At 43.5% G+C, this 21129-nt stretch overlaps 1 protein-coding gene and 1 long non-coding RNA gene across 11 annotated transcripts in view; one reads left to right on the forward strand and one right to left on the reverse strand.

Moving 5' to 3' along the window:
• LOC125408772 (myomegalin-like) overlaps positions 1-21129 on the forward strand; it is a 211805-nt gene that overhangs the window by 9965 nt on the left and 180711 nt on the right. Inside the window, exon 1 of one of the 10 annotated variants that reach the window (XM_087897727.1) lies at positions 11519-11690. The exons of the other annotated variants lie outside the window; for them this stretch is intronic. Within the exon in view, the coding sequence (XP_087753853.1) occupies positions 11671-11690 (20 nt within the window). The 5' untranslated portion in view covers positions 11519-11670. Of the gene's footprint in view, positions 1-11518; positions 11691-21129 lie in introns of those variants that run through there. 10 annotated transcript variants of the gene reach the window in all.
• LOC146891287 (uncharacterized) lies at positions 10527-11417 on the reverse strand. The gene is made up of 2 exons (XR_014997681.2): positions 10980-11417; positions 10527-10814 (listed from the first exon to the last, which is right to left on the reverse strand). It is a non-coding gene; the product is annotated as an uncharacterized LOC146891287 (long non-coding RNA).

Below are 21129 nucleotides of genomic sequence, written 5' to 3' on the forward strand. Positions count from 1 at the left end.
TAAGAATGAATAGCTAAGGTCATAGCTAGGAGGAAGCAAAGGTAATTACTCCAAGACTTTACTTCATCATGGATATGTGTGCATGTAGGCATGAGACCTTGACTGCACATGTGTGTGTTGGCCACAAGTCAGTCTTGGATGTCATTCCTCTAGAGTCCTCCACCTTGTATTTTGAGGCAGAGTTTCTTAGTGTGTGCTGGGGATTGAATTCAGTCCTTATGCGTGCACAGCAGACGCTATGCCAGCTGAACCATCTTCCCAGCATTATAAACATGTTAACATCAGCTTTGTTTTCTAAAATATTGAATTAAAATATCATTCATTGGATTTTGCTTTATCGGACTGATATGAGAGTGGAATTCTCTCGGATCCAGGATAAATGACTGTAAGAAGTTTGCTCCTCCTTTAGATAGAATTTCCAAAAACTCATTGTGAAGTATAGTAGCTTTGGGGCTGACATGAAAATGGGGGAAATGGCAGGCAGGAGGTGAGATTTTTCTCCTTAGAACTTAACTTCAAGCTTTCTGGGGTGGCTTCTTGATGCTTTTGAACCCCTGCCAGCTGAAAGAAGTGGCAGGCGGGGTTTGGGGGCAGGGGGACCCCAGCTGTTTTAAACTGCAAGGAAATTGGCTTCCAGTGGTTCCAAGTGAAGAAGGGAGAATTTGTCTTTGTTGTCTGCTTCGCCTTTGTCTTGGGAGTGAGTACTTGATGAGCCCTCTTGATTATGCAGATGGGAGCCAAGTACCAGTTAGGGGTGGCTACTGAGAGTTAGTTGTCAAGAACTTGACTTCAGGGACTTTGGATGAGCAAAGTATTCTGTTTAATGAAGACAAATGCTGGCCCATGAGGAAGGGGTGCAATCACAGATATTTAATAATTTTAATTAGTCTTAAGAAATACTGAAATCCTTTAGTAGTGAAGAATCCATATTAGACTTTCAAATGACTCATTGAGATGTCAGCAAGAACTGTGTGTGTGTGTGTGTGTGTGTGTGTGTGTGTGTGTGTGTGTGTGTAGGGAAAATACCATGGAAAACCATCAATGACTAGTTAATCAAGTAAAGATTTATAAGACCCCATTGTGATGTTTTGCAGCTCTTCTCAGAAGTACAGAAAAAAATGTATATATGTATTTTTTCACTCACAATTTTTTGAGATAGGGTCTCTCTATGTAGCTGTGGCTGTCCTGAAACTCTGTAGACCAGGTTGGCCTTGAACTCACAGAAATCCACCTGCCTCGGCCTCCTGCGTGCTGGCATTAAAGGTGTGTACCATCACTGCCCAGAAAATGGAAATATTTTTAAAATCCAAATATAGGTTATGTATATGTGTATCTTCCTTCCTTTGTGTCATCCTTTTTTCCTCCCCCCCTTTCTTTTCTTTCTTTCTTCCGATCATCTGTCTATAGTGGTATATTATTTGTGTTTTAGTAAATAAAGCTTTCCTGAAGTTCAGTGCAAAGCAGCCACAGGTATACATCTTTAATCCCAGCAGCCACACTAGTTAGCTATAGAGGCTTGGCAGTGGTGATGCACTCCTTTAACCCTAGCACTAGAGAGGAATATATGACAATGAGGAGACAGGTTTTGCACTCAGTCTCTTTCTGAGGATTCAAGGAGGCAGGATGGCCATTTCGGTTTGAGATGGAGGTAAGAGTTAGTGGCTAGCTGTTTTGCTTTTCTGATCTTCAGGCAAGCTTTATTTATTAAAACACAAATAATATACCACTATATCTGGCTGTCTTCAGAGATAAGGTAGTAGATGGCTACGTTCAAAGGCAAGGACCAAGGGTGGACATAAACTATATTGTCCTTAGCAAACTTTTTTATAATTCAAAAATCCAGTCTCAGCTTTAAACAAGGTTTTGCCATTCCGCTTACTTCTCCTTGTGGGTCCCAAGCTAATCCTGGATGGTGTCTGCTCCTAGAGCAACTTGCCCCATCCTAGGAAATGACTTGGGTTTTAATGATGGTGGATTGTCAAGAATGCTTGGAAGCTTTTAGGAATTTATGTCAGTATTGTTTCTGTTTCCAGAAATGTATTTATTAACCCTACTAATTGCCTGCACAGTTTTTAAGGTTCATTATCTAAAATTTTTAAAAAAAATGAGAATTACACAGAATCCACCCAAGCCTTTTCTCCCTTCCAAAACCCCTCTGAGAAATTTGCATACTGCATTTCTTGCATGAGTTCCCCTCCCCCAACATCGGACGCACATAAACACTGGGTGTTGAAAGGCTGGGCGGGCCGTTCATGAGTAAATTACCACCAGCTGTCTGAAGCCTTGTTCATAGTTTCCTTCTTTGAGGTTTTTGTTACAGCTGACAGACAAGGCTAGCCAACGAAGGGGGTGGTTATGAATACACATGTGTGTGCACACACACACTCCTGAAACACAGAGCAAGAAAGAAGTTAGGGAAGTTGCTTATTCAATTTCAGAATGCTGTCTTATGATAAGGCAGAAAGCTGAGATTTGGGATCATTGGCCTAGGCCTCGAGAGCACTTTGTAGAACAAAATTAATTCATAACTGCTATTGTAGAGTCAAGGAATCATCTGTGGTATGCAAGCATCAATTTTTAAAAAGGCCATGATTTATTGAATTTTTAAAACATACCAGGCAATGAATTAAATATTCGCTATAGATAAACTTGTTTTACTCTTGCAGTAACCCGTCCGCTGTTTATTGTCATGAACCTTATTTTCTAAAATATACAGACTCTGTAAATAGCCTAGCCAAACTAGCAGCCCTGTGACACTGGCTGTGCTGTCCTGCCCTTCCAAGTAAGTGGGACCCTCTGTAGTCCCTCAGGAGAGAGGAGACTTTCCTTTTACTAGTGATAACAAACTTTGTCCAACCATTTTCTTAGTTAAAAAAAAAAAGTAAGCTGGGCGTGATGGCGCACACCTTTAATCCTAGCACTCAGGAGGCAGAGGCAGAGGCAGATAGATTTCTGAGTTTGAGGCCAGCCTGGTCTACAGACTTAAGTTCCAGGACAGCCAGGGCTACACACAGAGAAACCTTGTCTCAAAAAACAAAAAAGCAACAATAACAGCAACAACAACAACAAAAATTAGCTGATGATTGTGCTAGTTTCTGAAATAAAATGTGCTGTTTTGATAAATGTGGACCAATCAAAACAAGCTGATAATTTTTGAACAAAAGCTATGAATTTTCAATATTAAATTTGTGAAAATTATATTTATCCTTGGTTATCTTCTTTTTTCTGTAACGCCACTTCCAGGAGATCTGCAGTCACTGCATGTATGTGGTTCACATACAATCATACGTAGAGGAAAAACATACAAATAATAAATAATTTTTAATAAAAAATACTAAGATCCTAGAATCCCCTTTCTCCAGGCCTCACCTTTTAGGAATCCGACCACTTCTACATAGTACCACTCTGAGGGTCTTGCCTCTAACACATAGGCCTTGGGAGATGTTTAAGATCTAAGACTTCTTTTTTCTCTCTAGAATTCTGTTAGGTCTCCTTCCATTTCTTCATCTGGGTCGTGGAACACAGCATGGACACCATACACCCACAATGCATTTGAGTGAGCGAGGAATTATTTTTTCTAATTTTCCTTCCTGGTTCCCATGAGAAATTCCTGTTAGGACGCTTATTTGCATTTATTTATTTATCGTTTTGCTTTTGCTTTTAGAGACAGGGGCTCACTCAGGAGCTCTGGCTTGCCTAGGACTTGTCACGTAGACCAGGCGGTTACCAAATCATGAGGATCCTCTTGGGCAATTAAAGGAGTGTGCCATCACTGCCTGGGCCAGGCCGTCTTCTTTCTAAAAGTCTGCTTCAGTTCAGGGCTCTCCTCTTCTTTGCGTGTTGTATTTTTAACTGCGTGTAGTGGACCTGTGGTGTGACTTAAGGAATCGTGTGTGACTTTCCACACCACCTTTCCATCCCACACCCAGGGCACAGCACAAGCCCTGCTGTTGACTGGACTCACATGGACTCGAAGCCACTTAGGTAACTAAACTGTCCTTAAACTGTATGAGCTTGTGGGAATAACTCGAAGTCCCATCAATATCAGCTACCTCCGGACTACCTCTTCTTCGTGGAAAACACAAGTCCCTTTAAAAGGCTCCTCTCTCTTTAATCCCCAAGGTTGTTTTTCCTTTTCTGAAACTGCTCCTGGCCTTGAGTTCTGCAGCTCTGGGCACAGCTGCCCCGCCACCTGCTGTGCGGTCTTCTGAGCACACACCCTTCACCCAAGCCCTGCTTCAGCTACTGCTGGGCTGGGCCGTTCTTTCCACTCCTGCAGAGCCAACCATTTCCCCCCATGTTACTTGGGTGCATTCTTCCAGGTCAGAGTTCTCCCCATTGGGTCCCTTCGGGGGCCCATAAAACATGTAGCAGCCTTGAACTGACCAACTCCAGTAGACGAGATTTCCCCGTGTGAGAGTTTATACGTGCGTGTCTCTCTGTCTATGCAGGTTTCGCGTCCTCAGATCCAGCTGGCTTTATCAGAATGGTTAGGGCTAAAACTGTGTGCACGGAACACACAGACTTTTATCCTGCCGTTATTTCTTTGCTGAAATTGTTGATTGCTTTTGTCTGTATGGGTGATTTGCCTGTGTGTGTCTGTGCCTTGTGTGCCTGGTGGCCATGGAGGCCAAAAGAGGGTGCCAGATATGCTAGTACTGGAGTTACAGACCATTGTGAGCCGCCATGTGGGTGCTGGGGCTCAGCCTGGTGCAGCCAGAGCAGCCATCTCTCCAGCCCCCTGGGGAGACAGTCTAGATCTGACGATGACATAGTCTACTAGCCGTGTACTGTACAGTGAATGCTTCCTTTGATTCTTGGGCCATCCTAATCCCTTTCCATCCACACTGATCCCACTCCCTGAAGAGCTGGAAGGGTAATCTTATAAATTAATTTATAATTATCTCCACTTGGCAAAAGCCACACCCACATTTCTTTCCCAAAATGCTCTTTTTTACTCGGTTGGTCTGCCCCCACGTCTGATGTGGGAAAATGGACCCACTAGGTTTTTAGAAGCTTCTTTGTACAGTGGAGAGGCCCACACTGAAGATTCTTGAATGCCGTTTATTTAAATGGAAGACCACATGAGGTTCTTCCTTACGTATTTTTGGAAGTCTCCATGGGTCTAACAATCACATCTTAGATTTGATTTTTGCTTTTAAGACACTTCTTTTGGGGGAAGGAGGAGTGGTATCCCTCTGGGTATCTCTGGCTGTCTTGAAACTCACTCTGTAGACCAGGCTGGCTTTGATCTCACAGAGATTCACCTGCCTCTGCCTCCTGAGTGCTGGGACTAAAGACGTGCGCCACCACTGCTTGGCTGAAACTACTTCTCATTTTGAGATGAGAAGCAATTGGTTTTTTTGTTTTTGTTTTTTTTTTTTAATCTAACAAACCTGGCTCTTCACACGCCTCTAAATTCTGCTTAAAAAATTGAATGGTCCAGCCATGGTGGCTCCTGCTTATATATGGGGAGTTTGAAGCCATAAAGGGAGATCTGTCTCCAAAAACAAAAGAAAAAGCTGAATTACTCTTTTTAAAATACTGGCCTTTTTTGTACACATTTTATCATAATATGACTGGTAAAAGCCTGTCAGTGAGTGGCTAGAGAAGCCTGGGAAGCATTTTTGAAACTCTATCTGACCATCCTCATTACATTCTCTCTCTCTCTCTCTCTCTCTCTCTCTCTCTCTCTCTCTCTCTCTCTCTCTCTCTGCTTTCTTTCACTGCTCTCTCTATCTCTCTCTCTCTCTTTTCTTGTTTTTTGATTTTTGAGACAGGGTTTCTCTGTTGCTTTGGATCCTGTCCTGGAACTCACTCTGTAGACCAGGTTGGCCTAAATCTCACAGAGATCCGCCTGCCTCTGCCTCCTAAAGGTGTGCACCACCACACCGCCTGGCTCTTTTCTGTTTTCTACATTGATTTATATACTCTTTCTGCAAATATGTAGTGCAGGTTTTCCCCACCCAGTTTTATGCAGTAGTTTCTTCAGTGCCCTCGGGGCTCTCCCTCAGGCTCCTCAGGGTCCTTCCCCCGAGGCCTGCTGACACCTGCTGCCCTCGATTACAGTCCCTGCCCAATCACAACACCTCACTTCTAGATATTAAGTTTAATTCCAATTATTTATTATTATTTAGCAAAATACTCTCACATTCACATGCTTAACAGTAGGTGTTTTCTTATATCATGGTTAGTGGTGATCAATAGATCTAGTAAGGTCAGAGGACAGGTGTACCCCCATCACGGCCACACGGGCGATTGTTTGGTTTCGTCCAGTTGATGGTGGCATTGAATGAGGGCTGCTGGTTCCTAGGCTCCACTAAACCTCTGTTCTGTTCATAGTCTCCGGCCTCGTCACGTTGTTTGATTTCTTATCTGGGAGGCTTCTTATTGACCTATCATTGACAGTTAGATGTCTTAACAGAATTCTATTATTCAAGCAAGTTCCTCAAGCTAATGTAAGTTAAAGAGTGAAAAATTATAGTCTACCTTTCAATGGGAAAAGTATCAAGGAAACTGTGTCCTCCTTGGTCTTGGACAATTTACTCTGCCCCAAAAGGCTATTTATCTTAATGCAGAGTTAGAGAGATGGGCAGGGCACTGTGAGGGACCAGGAGGATACCTGTTGACTAATCACAGTCGGTGGAATGAACCACAGAGATCAGTGATGTGATGGATGTTTAGGTGCATTGTCCTCCCAACTAGGTGTGCATCCACGGTGATCAGTGACGTGATGGATTCTTAGATGTATTGTCCTCCTATCTAAGCGTGCAGAAAATGCTAGGTGTCAAAATCTGGGCAGTGTCACACATAATGGGCAGGCATGACATTCTAGAACTAAACTTACTTGTGTCCTATCTCAACTATCAATGTTGTTACTAGATAATATACTCTATCTCCCCGGGTTCCACATAAACATTTATAAAATAGAGCTAACTAGAGTCTACCTATAAAGTTAGCGTATCTACAAGAGGAGCTAGTTTAGAAGAAAGCCTGATACAGTATGTTCGCCGTGGCTGTTTTATTACTACATTTAAGTCACACAGCCTTCCACATCAAGATCATTAGTTCCCTTCACGCAAAGTCAAATGGAGGGAAGAAAGTCGGGACCAAACTGAAGGGAAGGGAAGGTACCGCTGGGTGTTTGGAAATGATTGGAAAGGTTTAAAGTCAGTTCAACCAGCTAAGCTTTGCACCCAAGAAAGAGCACCATATCTGACTGAATCAATCAACATCATCAATACAGTTTACCTCTGGTCTCATACAGAAAACTTGGAGCAGATTTATAATAAGGGCGATGTGCAATACTGATAAAAGGATCTCGGTCTCAAAATGGGAGTGACAGAGGACCAGAACAGGCCAGGCTCTGCTGCAGAAAAGTCCCCAAGTATCAGCAACTTAAATATTTATTTTTTAAAAAAACAATTATTGAAAATAATTAGATCTATTTATTTTAGTTATCTTATGTGCATGAGTGTTTTGCCTGCGCATAAAACCTGTGCAGCACGTGAGATCAGAGAAGGGTGTTGGATCCCCTGGGACTAGAGTTACTGACTGTTGTGAGCCACCATGTGGGTGTTAGGAATTGAACTTGGGTCCTCTGCAAGAGGAACAAGTGCTCTTAACCCCGGAGCCAACTCCAGTCCCTCAGGAACTTAATTTTTGTGATGTATTTTTTACCTTATTTCAATGTAGGTAAGCAGAGAGGCCCCAATCATTACAGTCCCTCGGAGACCTGGGCTGGTGGAAACCTTGGCTCAGCACAATTGCTCTTCCAATATTAATACGGCGGTGGAAAACAGCTAAGGCTAATTATATTCTGATTCTTAGCGTCTACACTCTACTTAGAAATGATGAGTGCCCCTCATATTTTCAAGGCCAAAGCGAGTGATGTCTCCTTTACTAAATTCCACAGTTAATTTTAAATGGGGGTGAGGAATGGTAAAAGCTAGCCTGTATATCCTGGGGAAAAATTGACAAAAACTGTGGGACCACTACTTAGTGACCAGCAGGATATATTAGAGTCACACAGATACCTACCCTCCACTCCTGCACTCGTGCATCGACGGTGGGATTTCTCCACTAGTGACTTTGGACTTAACCATCTGACTTATTTTGTGGAACATGGCAGAAGGAACAGTGTGCCAGTTCTGAACAGAGACGTAAGGGACATCATGAGTGTCAATCAACCCTCTCTGCCTCACATTGCCAGAGACGAATGTTCCTCAGGCAGATGCTGTTTCTTCCATATGGGTCCCGGAACAAGAGGTCTGTGGAGCAGACAGCCCGCAGTCAACCCAACTACCCTTCAGCCACTACCCTTCAGGTCCCTGAGTGCAAAGCCTGCAGACACCAGAGCCCTGAGGTCTGTGCCTAGCCGCACTGTTTCAGTAGGAAGATGATTGACACACAGTGACTCACCTCAGAGGGATGTCCTGTAGACTGGATAATGCTTCCCAACAAGTAAGCTTAATTGATTGATTGATTAGTTAATTAATAAGACTTATTAATTAGCATTATAATAAATGTAAAGAAAAAGAGATGCCATTAGATTATATATACTAAGTAGTAACAGAGACCCAAACCGTCTTATAACTATCAGATTATTTCTCTGTTATATCAAAATAATGATAAATCTTACTGCTATGTAAGATGATAAAGTTGGGCTCATTCTACCCCAAAAGTATTATGATTTAGTTATCTCAAAAAATAATTTGTCTTAGTCTGTTCCTGTTGTTATAACAAAACACCTTGACTTCATCATTTATAAATAATAGAACTGTGTTTCTCACAGTTTTGGAAACTGGTTAAGATTCATTGTGTGGTGAAGGCTGGTTCTCTGCTGTCAAGATGGTCCCTATTTTGTATGTCCTTCTGACAGAACACGGGCTATATCCTGACATGGTGAGCGAGACAGAGGGCAAAAGAGACCAGGGCACTTTCGTCAACCTCTTTTTATAAGAATAGCAATCCAGTTCTTGAGAATATAACACTCGTACCTTAATTTTTCTCTGAAGACCACTCTTAGGCTCACTCCTTATGTTCCAATATAAGAGGGGGACCCATACATTCAAAATATAGCAGAATTAGAGAATGACAGAATAGAGGCAGAAAGAAGTTCACTAAAGTATTATTTGACACTAATATTAGAAATGGCATGCCTAGTAAACAAAATAATATTAAGTAGGTTACTGATTTTGATCTATTAAAGCATATATTAAGATATAGCATAATCATCGGAGTATAAATATGAACAGTTCCTGAAAACATGAACAAATATCTAGCAAGTGGAAAGGGGAGATTGGCTATGTAGATCTAAGCTGTAACTGCGGCTATATACATATGCACCAACCAAACATGACTAAAAGAAACCTGGTGAAACATAAGTATTTCTGCTGAATTGGTGCTATTTAGACGAGTGCTTTCCTTTTGAAATTTAAGAAAAGGTTGTGTTTAACCATGCATATGAAAGTGTTTAGATGCCAAATAGGTCTCTTTCCTCACGAAACCATTTATGTGTATAAGTGAGCTCATACTTGCATTGAAAGTCCATTTTTAAAAGACCCGGAAGAGATTCATAAGCTTCAAACATCGACTATCACTAGGTGTTAAGAGTTATTCTATTTTCTACATAGTTTTCTGTAACTTCTGAATGGTAGGGAATAAATACGTTATACATTTTTGTGGTGGCTGAAAAGAAGCCCTTTCAAAAGCTCACAAGCCTATTTGTTCAGCCTGGCTTCCTGGAGGCCACCATTCACCTAGCTAGCATGTCTCTCTGCTGAAGCGGTGCACGTCTGGCTGTAGACAGAATCTCTCTCCACAACTCAACAGCCCATAATTTGATTTCAGACACAACTAAATATAGCATCAACTTTGTTAGGAGGGATGGAAACCTGAGCTCCCTGCCCCTCCCGCGAGGCAACAGTAGATTCTTTTCAAGACAGGTGGCTTGTGGGTCTTGCCTAGTGTCAAACTGGACCTTAATTTTGTCTCCTCCTGGTAACATTTTAAATGGACAGAAGGGGAGAAAAGATTCTAATCTCAAGAGCAGTGTGGTTTTCGCTGTAAACTGAGCGTTGGGATGGGGAGATTCTGAACTAAGAGCATTTTCGACCGGTTCCTCTGAACCCCAGTGTATGTTACGAGGTCCTTCCCTTCCAGGCTTCCTATTGGTGATGAGAACTAATCCAAGGCCCTGGAGGTGTGGGCGATTTCCTGCCACAACACAGGCTCTTGGCAGTTCCACCAGCACTCACCTATGCCCGGTCTCTCCCCTGAGTCTAACTGCAGGACTTCCTGAAAGAATGGATTCCTTCTAGAAAAAGCCTTGTCTATCTATCTTTGGAAATTTAGAGAGCATAGCTCTGGGCCACGCTAGTGGCCTTATCAGAGCCTGAGCAAAGCCAAGCTTTCTTATTCTCAAATGTGCCATCCACAAACTAAATTGACATCACCAAATGCAGGTGTTATAAAATTTTTTGAAATTAAAAGGCCAGCGGTAAAGCTAATGATAACAGTGAGCATGTGGCTTAATAAAAAGGTTTATTTCAGAGTTAAAAGGGAGCTCCAGGAGGCAAGCCCTCTAATTACAGTATGTCTGTTTAAACATTGGTACAGACGTAGATGCACAGGGTCTGGGCAGCCCCCTCCTTGGAAGCAAAGGCTTTCTGTGTGATCTCAGAACAGCCACGGTAAAGAGTCCACATCCTGAGGACCCCTCTGAAGTTTCCGAAGGCGTTCGGAGCATGCTGGGATGTTCAGGAGCCCTCTGCATCCTGGGAACTTCTGGTAGAGCCCGGTTGCTGTGGGAACTAAAAAGCAAGGAGGCAGAATAGTGCAAAACAGGGGGTTTATTGAAATGGGGGCAGCTAAAAAGGCTACACGGTTTGATTAGGAGGGTTGCTTTCTGATCAAGTTTCTGCCCATAGATGACTGGTGAAGCTAAAACATGTCTCATCTCTCACATCTCAAATCACCTGTTTCTTTTGCCGCTCTAGAAGGCACATCTGAATTTCTCTCCTAGACTCCATCTCTGGCTCGGAGGTTACCTGTGGGTGGGTGACGCAGGCGCAGGGGAAGACCACCTTTTCCAAGGTGCTCCCTTGCAGTTGGCTGGTTTTGTCCAAAGCCTCTAACTGGGATGAGAGAGGGAACAGAGGGTAGGACGAGGGTCATCGAAGACTACTTCGGAGGCCATCATTCCTCCGAATCTGCAAGAGAGGCGGTGGAGGCCGGAGGGTGTGTGCCTCGGCGTGTCACCTGGGCGGGTCCTGGGTTGCAGGGAGCCCCGCCTCCGCTCACTCGCGGTTGACAGCTCAGCTGGTGCGGATCAGCTCGTGCCAGCCAGTCGCGTCTCAGCCTGGGAGCGAGTGCGCCCGCGGCCTGGGCTCGGCCGCAGCAGCAGCGTCCAGCCACCTCCCGAGAACAGTCCCTGCCTTGTGCCGGGCGCACCGTTAGCCGAGGGCGCGGCCGGGGCCGATCTGTTCACGCTCTCTCCAAAAAGCAGAGAACAGATCTCTGTCCTCCGCCGGCGCCAAGAGGAGCTGGGGAGGAGGAAGAGACTCAGGCTTTTTGCGCTGGCGACTCCTGGGCAAGGCTTGGTATCTTCCCGGGCTGTGGCCACCCCCGGGTGAGCAGCGCCCCGAGAGCGAGGAGAGCGCCTGGAACATGGAGCAGACCTGGGCCAGGTAGGGAGCGGCTTCTTCATCGCCGCCTGTGGACTTTAGGTCCCTGCCCTGTTCCCTCCCTTTGCCGCCCCTCACCATTAGAGTCCTCTGAAAGCTCTCTTTTCTGTCTGATTGCGAAAGCTCCCTTTTCTGTCCGATCACCTCCCTGGTTCCCAGGCCACCTCTCCCAGCCTCCAGCATGCGCTCTGCTCTCTGGCGTGTCCCTAGCTCGGTGACTCTCCTTTCCACCTATTCCTGACGTCAAAACCGCCCCGGGGTTGCCTGGAAGTTTTTCTGCAGCCCTGAGTCCGCTTATCTTGTCCTGAATTGGGAGGGTTTTTTCTAGAGACTCACTCCAGCAGGCTTCCCCCAGGACACCTTTAGTTTCCGGTACTTTTAACGTGTCAGGTCCGTTCTTACCCTGCCACGTTTTCTACCTCCATCCACCTCACCCTGCACTAGCCACATGCCAGCAACTCAAGGAGGCCAGTATGGCTCATCTCCAGAGCCTCCTGTCTGAGCTCACTGTGGGCGAGGAAAGGAAAAGGCTCTGGGCATCCTCCACTGCCCAGGCCGAGGCCAGGGTGAGTCTGGGGTAGGTCAGGTTGCTGGGATGATGGTGGAATACTGTTTTCTCCACATCCCACCATTCTCTAAATATTCTTTAAAATGAAGCTCCTTCAAGTGACTGATAAGGATTAGAGACCCTGTTGGGTTTTTGTTTTTTGGGGTTTTTTTGTTGTTTGTTTGTTTGTTTGTATGTTTGTTTTTGACCAGGAGTTTCTGGGTTCGTGAGGGCTGTATTCCAGATAGGTTTTTTTGCTTGTTTGTTTTTGTTTTTCGAGACAGAATTTTTCTGTGTAACAGTCCTAGCTGTCCTGGGACTAGCTCTTGTAGACCAAGTTGGCCTGGAACTCATGGAGATCCATCTGCCTCTGCCTCCTGAGTGCTGGGATTAAAGGTATGAGCCACCACCACCTGGACCCAGAGAGGTTCTTTATCACCAGACTTTAGCTTTGGGGGTATTTGCATGGGACCACAAGACTATTCTGACTCCTTAGACAGTGAAAACTACAAACACAGAAAATGAACTGGGGTTCAACAGTAATCATACAAAAAAATGGGGGTTTTCAGTTGATTGTTCATCTCAACAGAGTGAACAGTTTGTGGTGAATTTTGAAGAAAGAATGAATTGCACACAGGGTGCATTGATGGAGGAAGTGAACTTTCTCCACGTGGAAGGTCAATCATCCTTTATTGTCTCTTCTCCTAGAAAACTGTCCTCTGTTTGGGGCTTCATGGGATTTTAAAAAGAAGCGCAGACAACAGACAGGGTGGGGCTCAAAGCCATGCTTTGAGGGTTGGCCAAGAGACCTGGGACTCTTAAGTCTGGAGAGAGGGAGGGTAGGCCAGCACTATTCAAAGATCTGACGAGCAGTTGGTGGTAGGGGATTAGATGAGTTTAGAATCTCCTAAAAGGAGGAACAACTGATGGATGGAGCAAGTTTCAAAGAGGCAAGGTGTGGTTCCACGGCAGGAAACACTCTTGAAACATTGGGTTGCCCGATCCGGGAAGATTACTGACCCTGGCTGTATTCAGGCAAAGGTCAGGAGTACCTGATGGGGAGGAGAGTGAGCGTATCAGGGACTGTTGTCTTCTGTCAGTGTTTCTCACATCTTAAAAAACAAGTCACTGTGGAGCTAGGGAAACAACCCAATCAAAAAAAGGAAGTATTAATCTTGCAAGGATGAGGACCTGAGAATTTTCCCCAGGACCTACATTAAAAAAAAAAAAAAGGCAGCTACGTATGACCTTTGGAACAACGTATAGACCAGTAAAAGACCTGCTCTGTGTGTGTGTGTGTATGTGTCTGTGTGCAGCACCTGAAGAATGACACCCCAGACTGTCTTCTGACATACAGATATATGTGCATTCACACCTACACAATTATGCACACACACAAAGTAATTGTGTCAAGGTCTCACAAGTCACAAACAATGTGTGAATGCGATGGGCAGCAGATCAAGAACCATGCCTGCACTTCTGAAGTCTGACTTACTTATGCCTCCTAGGTTATGGTTGCCCCAACTTTAGCACCACAGCTTAGTTCTAGCTAGGTTTTTTGTTTGTTTGTTCATTTGTTTGTTTTGGTTTGGTTTGGTTTTGATTGTCTGCGACATAGTTTCTCTGTGTAGCCCTGACTGCCCTGAAATTTGCTCTGTAGAGCCGGTTGGCCTTGAACTCACAGAGATCTCCCTGCCTCTGCTGGGATTAAAGGCTCGCGGTACCACCACACGGTTTAGTTTTACCTAGTCTTAAATTTCATGTAAATCGAGTTAGGCATGAGCTTTTCTGCGGCTTTTTTCATGTATTCTTATTCCTTTGGGCTTCTTTAACACTCCTAACAGTTGTGACTGATCTATTCTTTCTTCTAAGATTCTATTGTATGTTAACATCGGTTTATTTGGGGACTATCAAGTTTGGGCTAGCAAGATGGTGTTGTCATAAACATTTTGTACGTTCCATTTGCGAATGTGTGTGCATATGTTTACTGGGTAAACAAGTAGAAGCAGGATCACTGGGCAGCAGGAGCCGCGTGTTCAGCTTTAGGAATACTACCAAATTGTTTTATAAGAGGTTTCAAAGGAGGTTTCTAAAAACAAGGTATCCAGAGGGGATACGGTGAGAAACGCTTTTCCTCACTAGTCCTCAAGACATCAGAAAACGCTGATTGCTGCCAAGGTGGATAGCTACACTATTAATAAGCCCAGACCCACAATATGAAATACATGTACAATGCAATCAAACCCACTCGCAAAGCTCCATGTCACAATACCTAACCTTACCATGGTTTTATACTCAGATATTTCCTATGTTATTTCTTTAGAAAATCAATGCTGATCGTTGATTGTGACTCATTTTATTTTATCAACTAATGGGTCACAGTTGTAAAGAAAAAAATCCTGGAGTTACAGATGATGGCTGGTGACTCAGATCCTTAACTCATAAGTCAGATCAGTTTATAAACATCTTGGGAAAAAGAACCCCAAACAGCCACACTGTGCTAGACACTAAGCATAAGACAGTGAATGTAACTGCCTCTGCCTTTGAAGGCTTCGTATTCGCATAGTCTATAATTTTATTTATTTGTTTATTTATTTATTTATTACAGGGTCTCACTATGTAATCCAGGCTGGCCTTGAACTCATAATACCCCTATTCTACCTCCTCCCCCATTATCTGTAATTTTAATAAAGTGAAATGAAGACAGAGATATACATTGCCTACTGTTATAGTTTCAGTTCTCAACGTGATACAAACCTTGAGTCACCTGGGAAGAAGAAACCTCAACTCAGAAGTTAACTGAATCAGACTGGTCTGTGATCATATCTGTGAGGCATTTTTAAATTGTTAGTTGATGTAGAAAGGCCCAATCCATTGTGGGCAGCACCATCCCTAGGCCGATGGACCCGGGTTTCACAGGAAAGCCAACTGAGCAAGTCAGCCAGAACAAACCAAGAAGTGATGCTTCTCCATTTTTGTTTTGCTTCAAGATCCTGCCTTGAGCTCCTGTGTTGGCTTCCCTGTGCTTCCCAAGTTGCTTTTGGCCATGATGTTTATCACAGCAAAGAAACTAGAGCAGCCGCTGTGGGAATACATTGGAAAAGCACAACCTGAAGGATGCTGGAAAGGAAAGTTGGCCGCAATTGCTGACATTTATTGAGTTTTCAATGGGATGCTGATTCTTTGAACCTGTGATATATCCTAATCCTCAAATGGATATGGTAAAAAGCTGTCATATACATTTTTTAAGACAAGGAAATCAAACTTAAGAGATAATGATTCATTTGTCTGGTGTGACACAAACAACTAATGAAGAAATGAGAACTCAGACGCTCTAACTCCCTAATCCGAGTTTTTTTGTTAGTTTGTTTTGTTTGAGTTGTGCCTTGTAGGTGACTTGGTATCTGAGTTGGTTTTGAAACAGAGTACTTATGTTGGTTTCTTTTAAACTTATGAATAGGCTTAAGACTATGATTCTATCCCCAGATTTCATTCTAGAAAGTTCTGGAAAGTGCCCTTCCCCAGAGGTGCTTCACACAATCCCTGTGCTCTTTTCTTTTATGTTTTGAAATGGCTTCATGAAGCCTATGCTGGCCTTGAATTTCTCCTCCTTTTGTTTACATCTCCCACGTGCTGGAATTGCAGGCAGTTGCCCCTCATGCCCAGCTTCCTCATACTCTTATCTTGTTCAGTCTACCCATAAAGGACCAGGGTGCTGGGTATTTAAGTTCTCAGTTAGGCCCGCTCTGACAGCTGCACCTCGCCTGCCTCTCTACTGCCCTAGGTGAGCATTTTTCCCTACCGAGGCTTCTGACCCGACTCTTGCCACTTTGCTAAGTCACCTGTGGAGAGCGTGGCTGGTTCTCCAACAGCAAATTCACTGAACACAGTGAATATGCTGGCCCTTCAAAACGCTGGTTTGCCTCCAGTCACACTGATGAACCTCACAGTTAAGAGCTGTTGAAGGAATATTTCACGGAGATCACAGAGAATTTGATTGGAAGGTTAAGCTTCCTCACGCGGTGAATCTAATGGTGCAGACTGTTGTTCTGAATATTTAGTGTCTGCTTACCTGAACTGGAAACTCACTCTGACTTCTGCTTTAGAGACTGTGGCTATTCCAGGGTCACATTTGGATTAGTTTCCTGTTACCAAAGACAGTGGCTTATGACACGGAAAGTGTGGAATGCTGGAGGTCAAAAGTCTGAAAACCGGTCTTTGAAACTAAACTCAAGGTGCCATCGGGTCTGTATTCCTTCTGGAGCTCAAGGGGGCACCCATTCCTTGCCCTTTCCAGCATGTGGAGACCCTAGCATTCCTGGCACAGAGCACTACACTAATCCAGCAAGGACACCACTCTGGCTGCTGTTTCCCCATCACATCTCCTGTCATTCCAACATCCCTGTGTCCTTCTTAGAGGGACCCTTGTGACTACTTTGGTACCGGACAACAGCCCAAGTTCATCTCTTTTCATAGTCCTATCTTTGAAGTGCCTATGGCCATGTTCTAATCACAAGCTCTGGTGATTAGGAATGTGGACATCCTTGGGTGTCATTACTCAGTCTGCCACACTGCTTAGTACTGGAAAAGTCATTACAAATTCTCTTCCCTTTTTGGGTGGAAATGTTCTTGTTTGTGGCATATGGGGATGCTGAGTAAGTCGGGCAAGTCATATGTGACTCTTATACACGTTGCCTTAGCAAGCAACTCAAAGAAAGACAAACTGTCCCTAGTCAAGAGCAGCTTTTAAAATGGAAGGCTAGAAGCTGAGTGGTGGAGGCTCACACCTTTAATCCCAGCACTCAGGAGACAGAGGCAGTCGAACCCTGTGAGTTCGAGGCCAGCCTGGTCTATGAGGTGAGTTCCAGGACAGCCAGGGCTGTTACACAGAGAAACCCTGCCTCATAAACAACAAGAAGAAAAGATGGAAGGTTAAGAAAGAACAACATATTAGTCTCTTGTTTCATTTACCCTGTAATTAGATCCAATAAAACACAAGCAGTACTTGTATCTGCCTTCCAAGGCTGTGAAAATCTGGAGAAGGGGAGTAACATCCAAGAAAAAAATCAATGGTCCTATTTCAGGATTTGATTTTACTCCTTTGCCATATAGTTAATGTGAAGCTTGAAGTAAGGCCAGATTCGCGTCAACCATAGTGTGCTGTACCCACTGGGTCACCCTGGCAACCCTTGTTCTACCCTTCTTCGCTAACTCTCAGCCTGGTAGAATTCACGTGAAACACTAGAGAGTCCTGTTAACAAATGAATAGTTAGAGCCAGAGATGGCATTTTGCCCCATTTTACAGATGTGACTGCTAAGGGAGGGTATGTGAGTTTCCACTGTTCCAAATTAGCATGCATGGCAGTTAGACGACGCCAGTGTCTTGCTTGCCTGGTGTTTTGCATGAAGCATTTTTATATCAGGAAAATGCTTGCTTCCCCAACTCTATTACTGAGATATCTTTAGACAGTGGATTCCTATTGAATATTCATCAGTGCTAACAATTAATTTTCTGCATTTTGAGAAGGAAAATCTCTGCCTTGGCAGCTGCTCTACACTTACTTGGCTGTGGCTTCGGGACTTTGTCTCAGTCACTGATTTTACTCTTTATTCCACAAACTAGATCAGTGTAGGGTACTCACCCCCCCCCCCTCTTTCTACTGCTAAGGCTGTGTACAGAAGGCAGGAAAGGTTGCTTTTGCTCTGGAAGGGGGAGCTGGCTGCGTTTCTTCACAGCATCCTCTCATCCTGGTCTCTCTCTTTGCTATGACCCCGCTCACCATTCAGTGGATGTCTTAAGACACCACCCACAAATCCAACCACCTTATAAATAATACTCCTAGCCGGGCTCAGGACGTCTCACATGCTGTCTCAGGCAAAAATTCAAATAACATTTAAAGTTAGAATAAAAGTCCAAAATAAAAAAAGATGTCATGATGACCCAAGGTGACTCCATCCACTCCTATTTTAAACCTTTCAGATGTACGGGGCTCTGTTTTCCCGCTGTCTCACAGCATATTCCAGGTTCTCTGGTCAGCAAGGCAAATAGGATGTGATGTGTTTTCTGAGCCCTCATAACCAAATCCGTTTTGTTCATAGACTATTTATAATGAATTTTACAATAATAACTGCAACTTGCATCTTTATAACACTGTAATAGTCTATGAGACTTTCCTGTTAACTTGTCTCAGCGCCCTCCCGTCTTTGGCTTGCTACCCTCTGCTGTATTCGTCATGTGGAACAGTATGTCATGTGGGATTATAATATGCTGCTTAATCATTTCCCATTCCCAGGCTTGCACCTTCAACTATTATAAATACCCAGTAAATACCTGGATGCTGAAAACATCTTCTTTCGTGTGATTTTTTTCCTTCTTTTGACAATTGATGTTCAGAAGTGGAACAGCGAGATTAAACATTTCTGGGTTTTGAAAATACACTGAATGTTCCTGTGGTTTGTATATGCATATAGCAAAAGGATATACTGCAGTTTAAATGTCTTTTCAAGACCCGAATCCCCATGTGGGAGGGGAAAGGAAGGGAGAGAAAGAATAAAGTGGGATACATCATCACAAACTGTCAAATATCTAGATACATCGATAGCAACATTCCTAACTTTTACCCTTCTTTGGGGGAAAATATGCTTTGTTGTGGTTATTAATCTCTTGCAGTATTGTGTGCTAAGATAGCAATAGACACAACTTATTGATATAAGACAATAAAAGTAGATTTGGATCGCAGCAAAATTCTGCATAGTATGTGTTAGGATGCCTACTGTAAGGGAAAAGAAAAGGTTACACTTGCTTCCGGACCTATGTGTGTTACCCTTTATATACTGCTTCTAGACTAAGTCAGTGTATGCTTTGTAGCAGAAGAAATGTACATTGTATGCACTAAGTTACAATGTGTAAAAGTTCACCATTAGCTTCCAAAGAGTCTTCTGTGTTTTACTTGAGCATTTCCAGGTTGTTAGCCTCCCAGGAATAACATTGCCAGCAGCCCTAGGGAGCTGGTTATATAGCGATCACCACTTCGTTCATCCTGATCTAAAATTATTGTGTGTGGGCCTTAATATACCGGTTGTTCCCACCCACACACCTAGCCTTGCCTTTGCTCGGGTAACAGTTTATCCTGCTGTGGTTAGCTTCGTCATTGCCTCCTTTGGAAATTATTTTTAGAAGCAAGTTCTTGGTGTTTCCTATAGCAGTTCTGCCTGTTCTGTTACACTTCTGTGGGGTTATTTTGTATTTTCCATGGAATTTGAATGGACAATGGACTAGTTGTTTGTGTGTAAGTCTTCAGTAGATCTTTAATGAGGAATTCTCCAGATAACATTCTCCAGAAGGCTTGAGGCATCTGTTGGGTATTTCTGCTTTATAAATGGGCACAACAGGTTCGCAAAACCTGGCACCATTGTGTGTTCAAGTTGGATGCCATGGTTTAAGAAGTGTGTGCAGTTTGTGCTATGAGATAGACTTCTTTAGTGCTGGCTGCCCGACAGTGAATGACAAGGATACTCTAGCATGACCCCCAGGCATGCCCGTGCCTCCAAGTCCTCCCTCATAGTTCTTATCATGAATTTGCTTGAGTATCCTGCAAACACTGGCCTCCCTCATGGGTCATCCTTAACCCATACTGTCTCTCCTTAAGAATTCCCAAAACAAAACAAAACAAACAAAAAAGAAAAAACAAGAAAAAAAGAGCAAAGGAAGGAAAATCTCAACCATGATGATGTACGACACCCTTAAGCCCCTCATTTTCCTGTCTCTCTGAATACTGAGTTTACCTCATTTTTTGCTTCAGCTCCTGTTCTCCCTTTTCACCCAGGATATCTGCTCTTTATTCTCCTCTCTGTGGCGCCTCCACTCAGAACTAACTGTAAAAACCATTTTCTCAGTACTATTTTGGATCCTCTAGTACCTTAACAGGCCACAAGACTTGGTAAATGTTGGAATCCCTATGGAAGTCTATAGGCTTTATCTAAGTTCTTTATCAAGCCATATGGAGATAGCAGACTCTAGATTTATTCTTTGTAATTTCAGATTAATCTAAAATTTTCTTTAAACATCCTCCTCCTCTTCTCACTTGCTTCCTCCGTTTCCCCCACCTTCCTGGACTCTTTCTGTGGAACAACATCTCTTACAACATTATTTTTTTAAAATCTTATTTTCTATACATGGTGTTTTGCCGACACGAGTGACTGTGCACCGTGTTTGTGCCTGGTGTCTGTGCAGGCCAGAGAGGGCATCACATGCCCTGGAACTGGAGTTACAGACAGTCATGAGGGTGTTGGGACTTGAATCTGCGTCTTCTGAAAGAACAGTAAGCATCCCTGATTGCTGAGCCACCTCTCCAGCTGAGCCACCTCTTTACAACCTTTTATTTTAATATGTATTTAATATGGAAATACAAGCAAGGGCGGGAGAGTTCAGAGGGTAGAGGAAGGTGTACGCTGCTCAGCCTGATGACCTAAGTTCTACTTTTGAACTCCTTGGTGGCAGGAGGGAGCCAACTCCCACAAGTTGTCTACTGGTCTCTACATGTGTGCCATGATGTACACACACACACACAATGTGGGTGTACATATGTACATACACACTCATGCATACACAAAGACGTGCGTATGCACACAAATGTAAAATTAAAAGCAACCAAAGTAGAGATCAGCGCTCTTTCTCATTTATAGAATTCACAAAAGCAAAACTGAAGAGCAATTGAAAGTAAAAGCATAGAAATCTTTCTTAAAGTGGTCTATATGTAGTGTCATTTAAGAAATGACTTTTGCTTTTCTTTAATTTTCAAAAAAAATTCCTTAAGGAGCTTGTAGCCCTTTAAAAACCACTAAAGACAGACAGAGACATTAAACAATGAAAGATTGTATAAATCAAAAATAAGA

This window comes from Myodes glareolus, chromosome 17, assembly GCF_982192425.1.
Source record: "Myodes glareolus chromosome 17, mMyoGla1.1, whole genome shotgun sequence".
NCBI lineage: Eukaryota > Metazoa > Chordata > Mammalia > Rodentia > Cricetidae > Myodes > Myodes glareolus.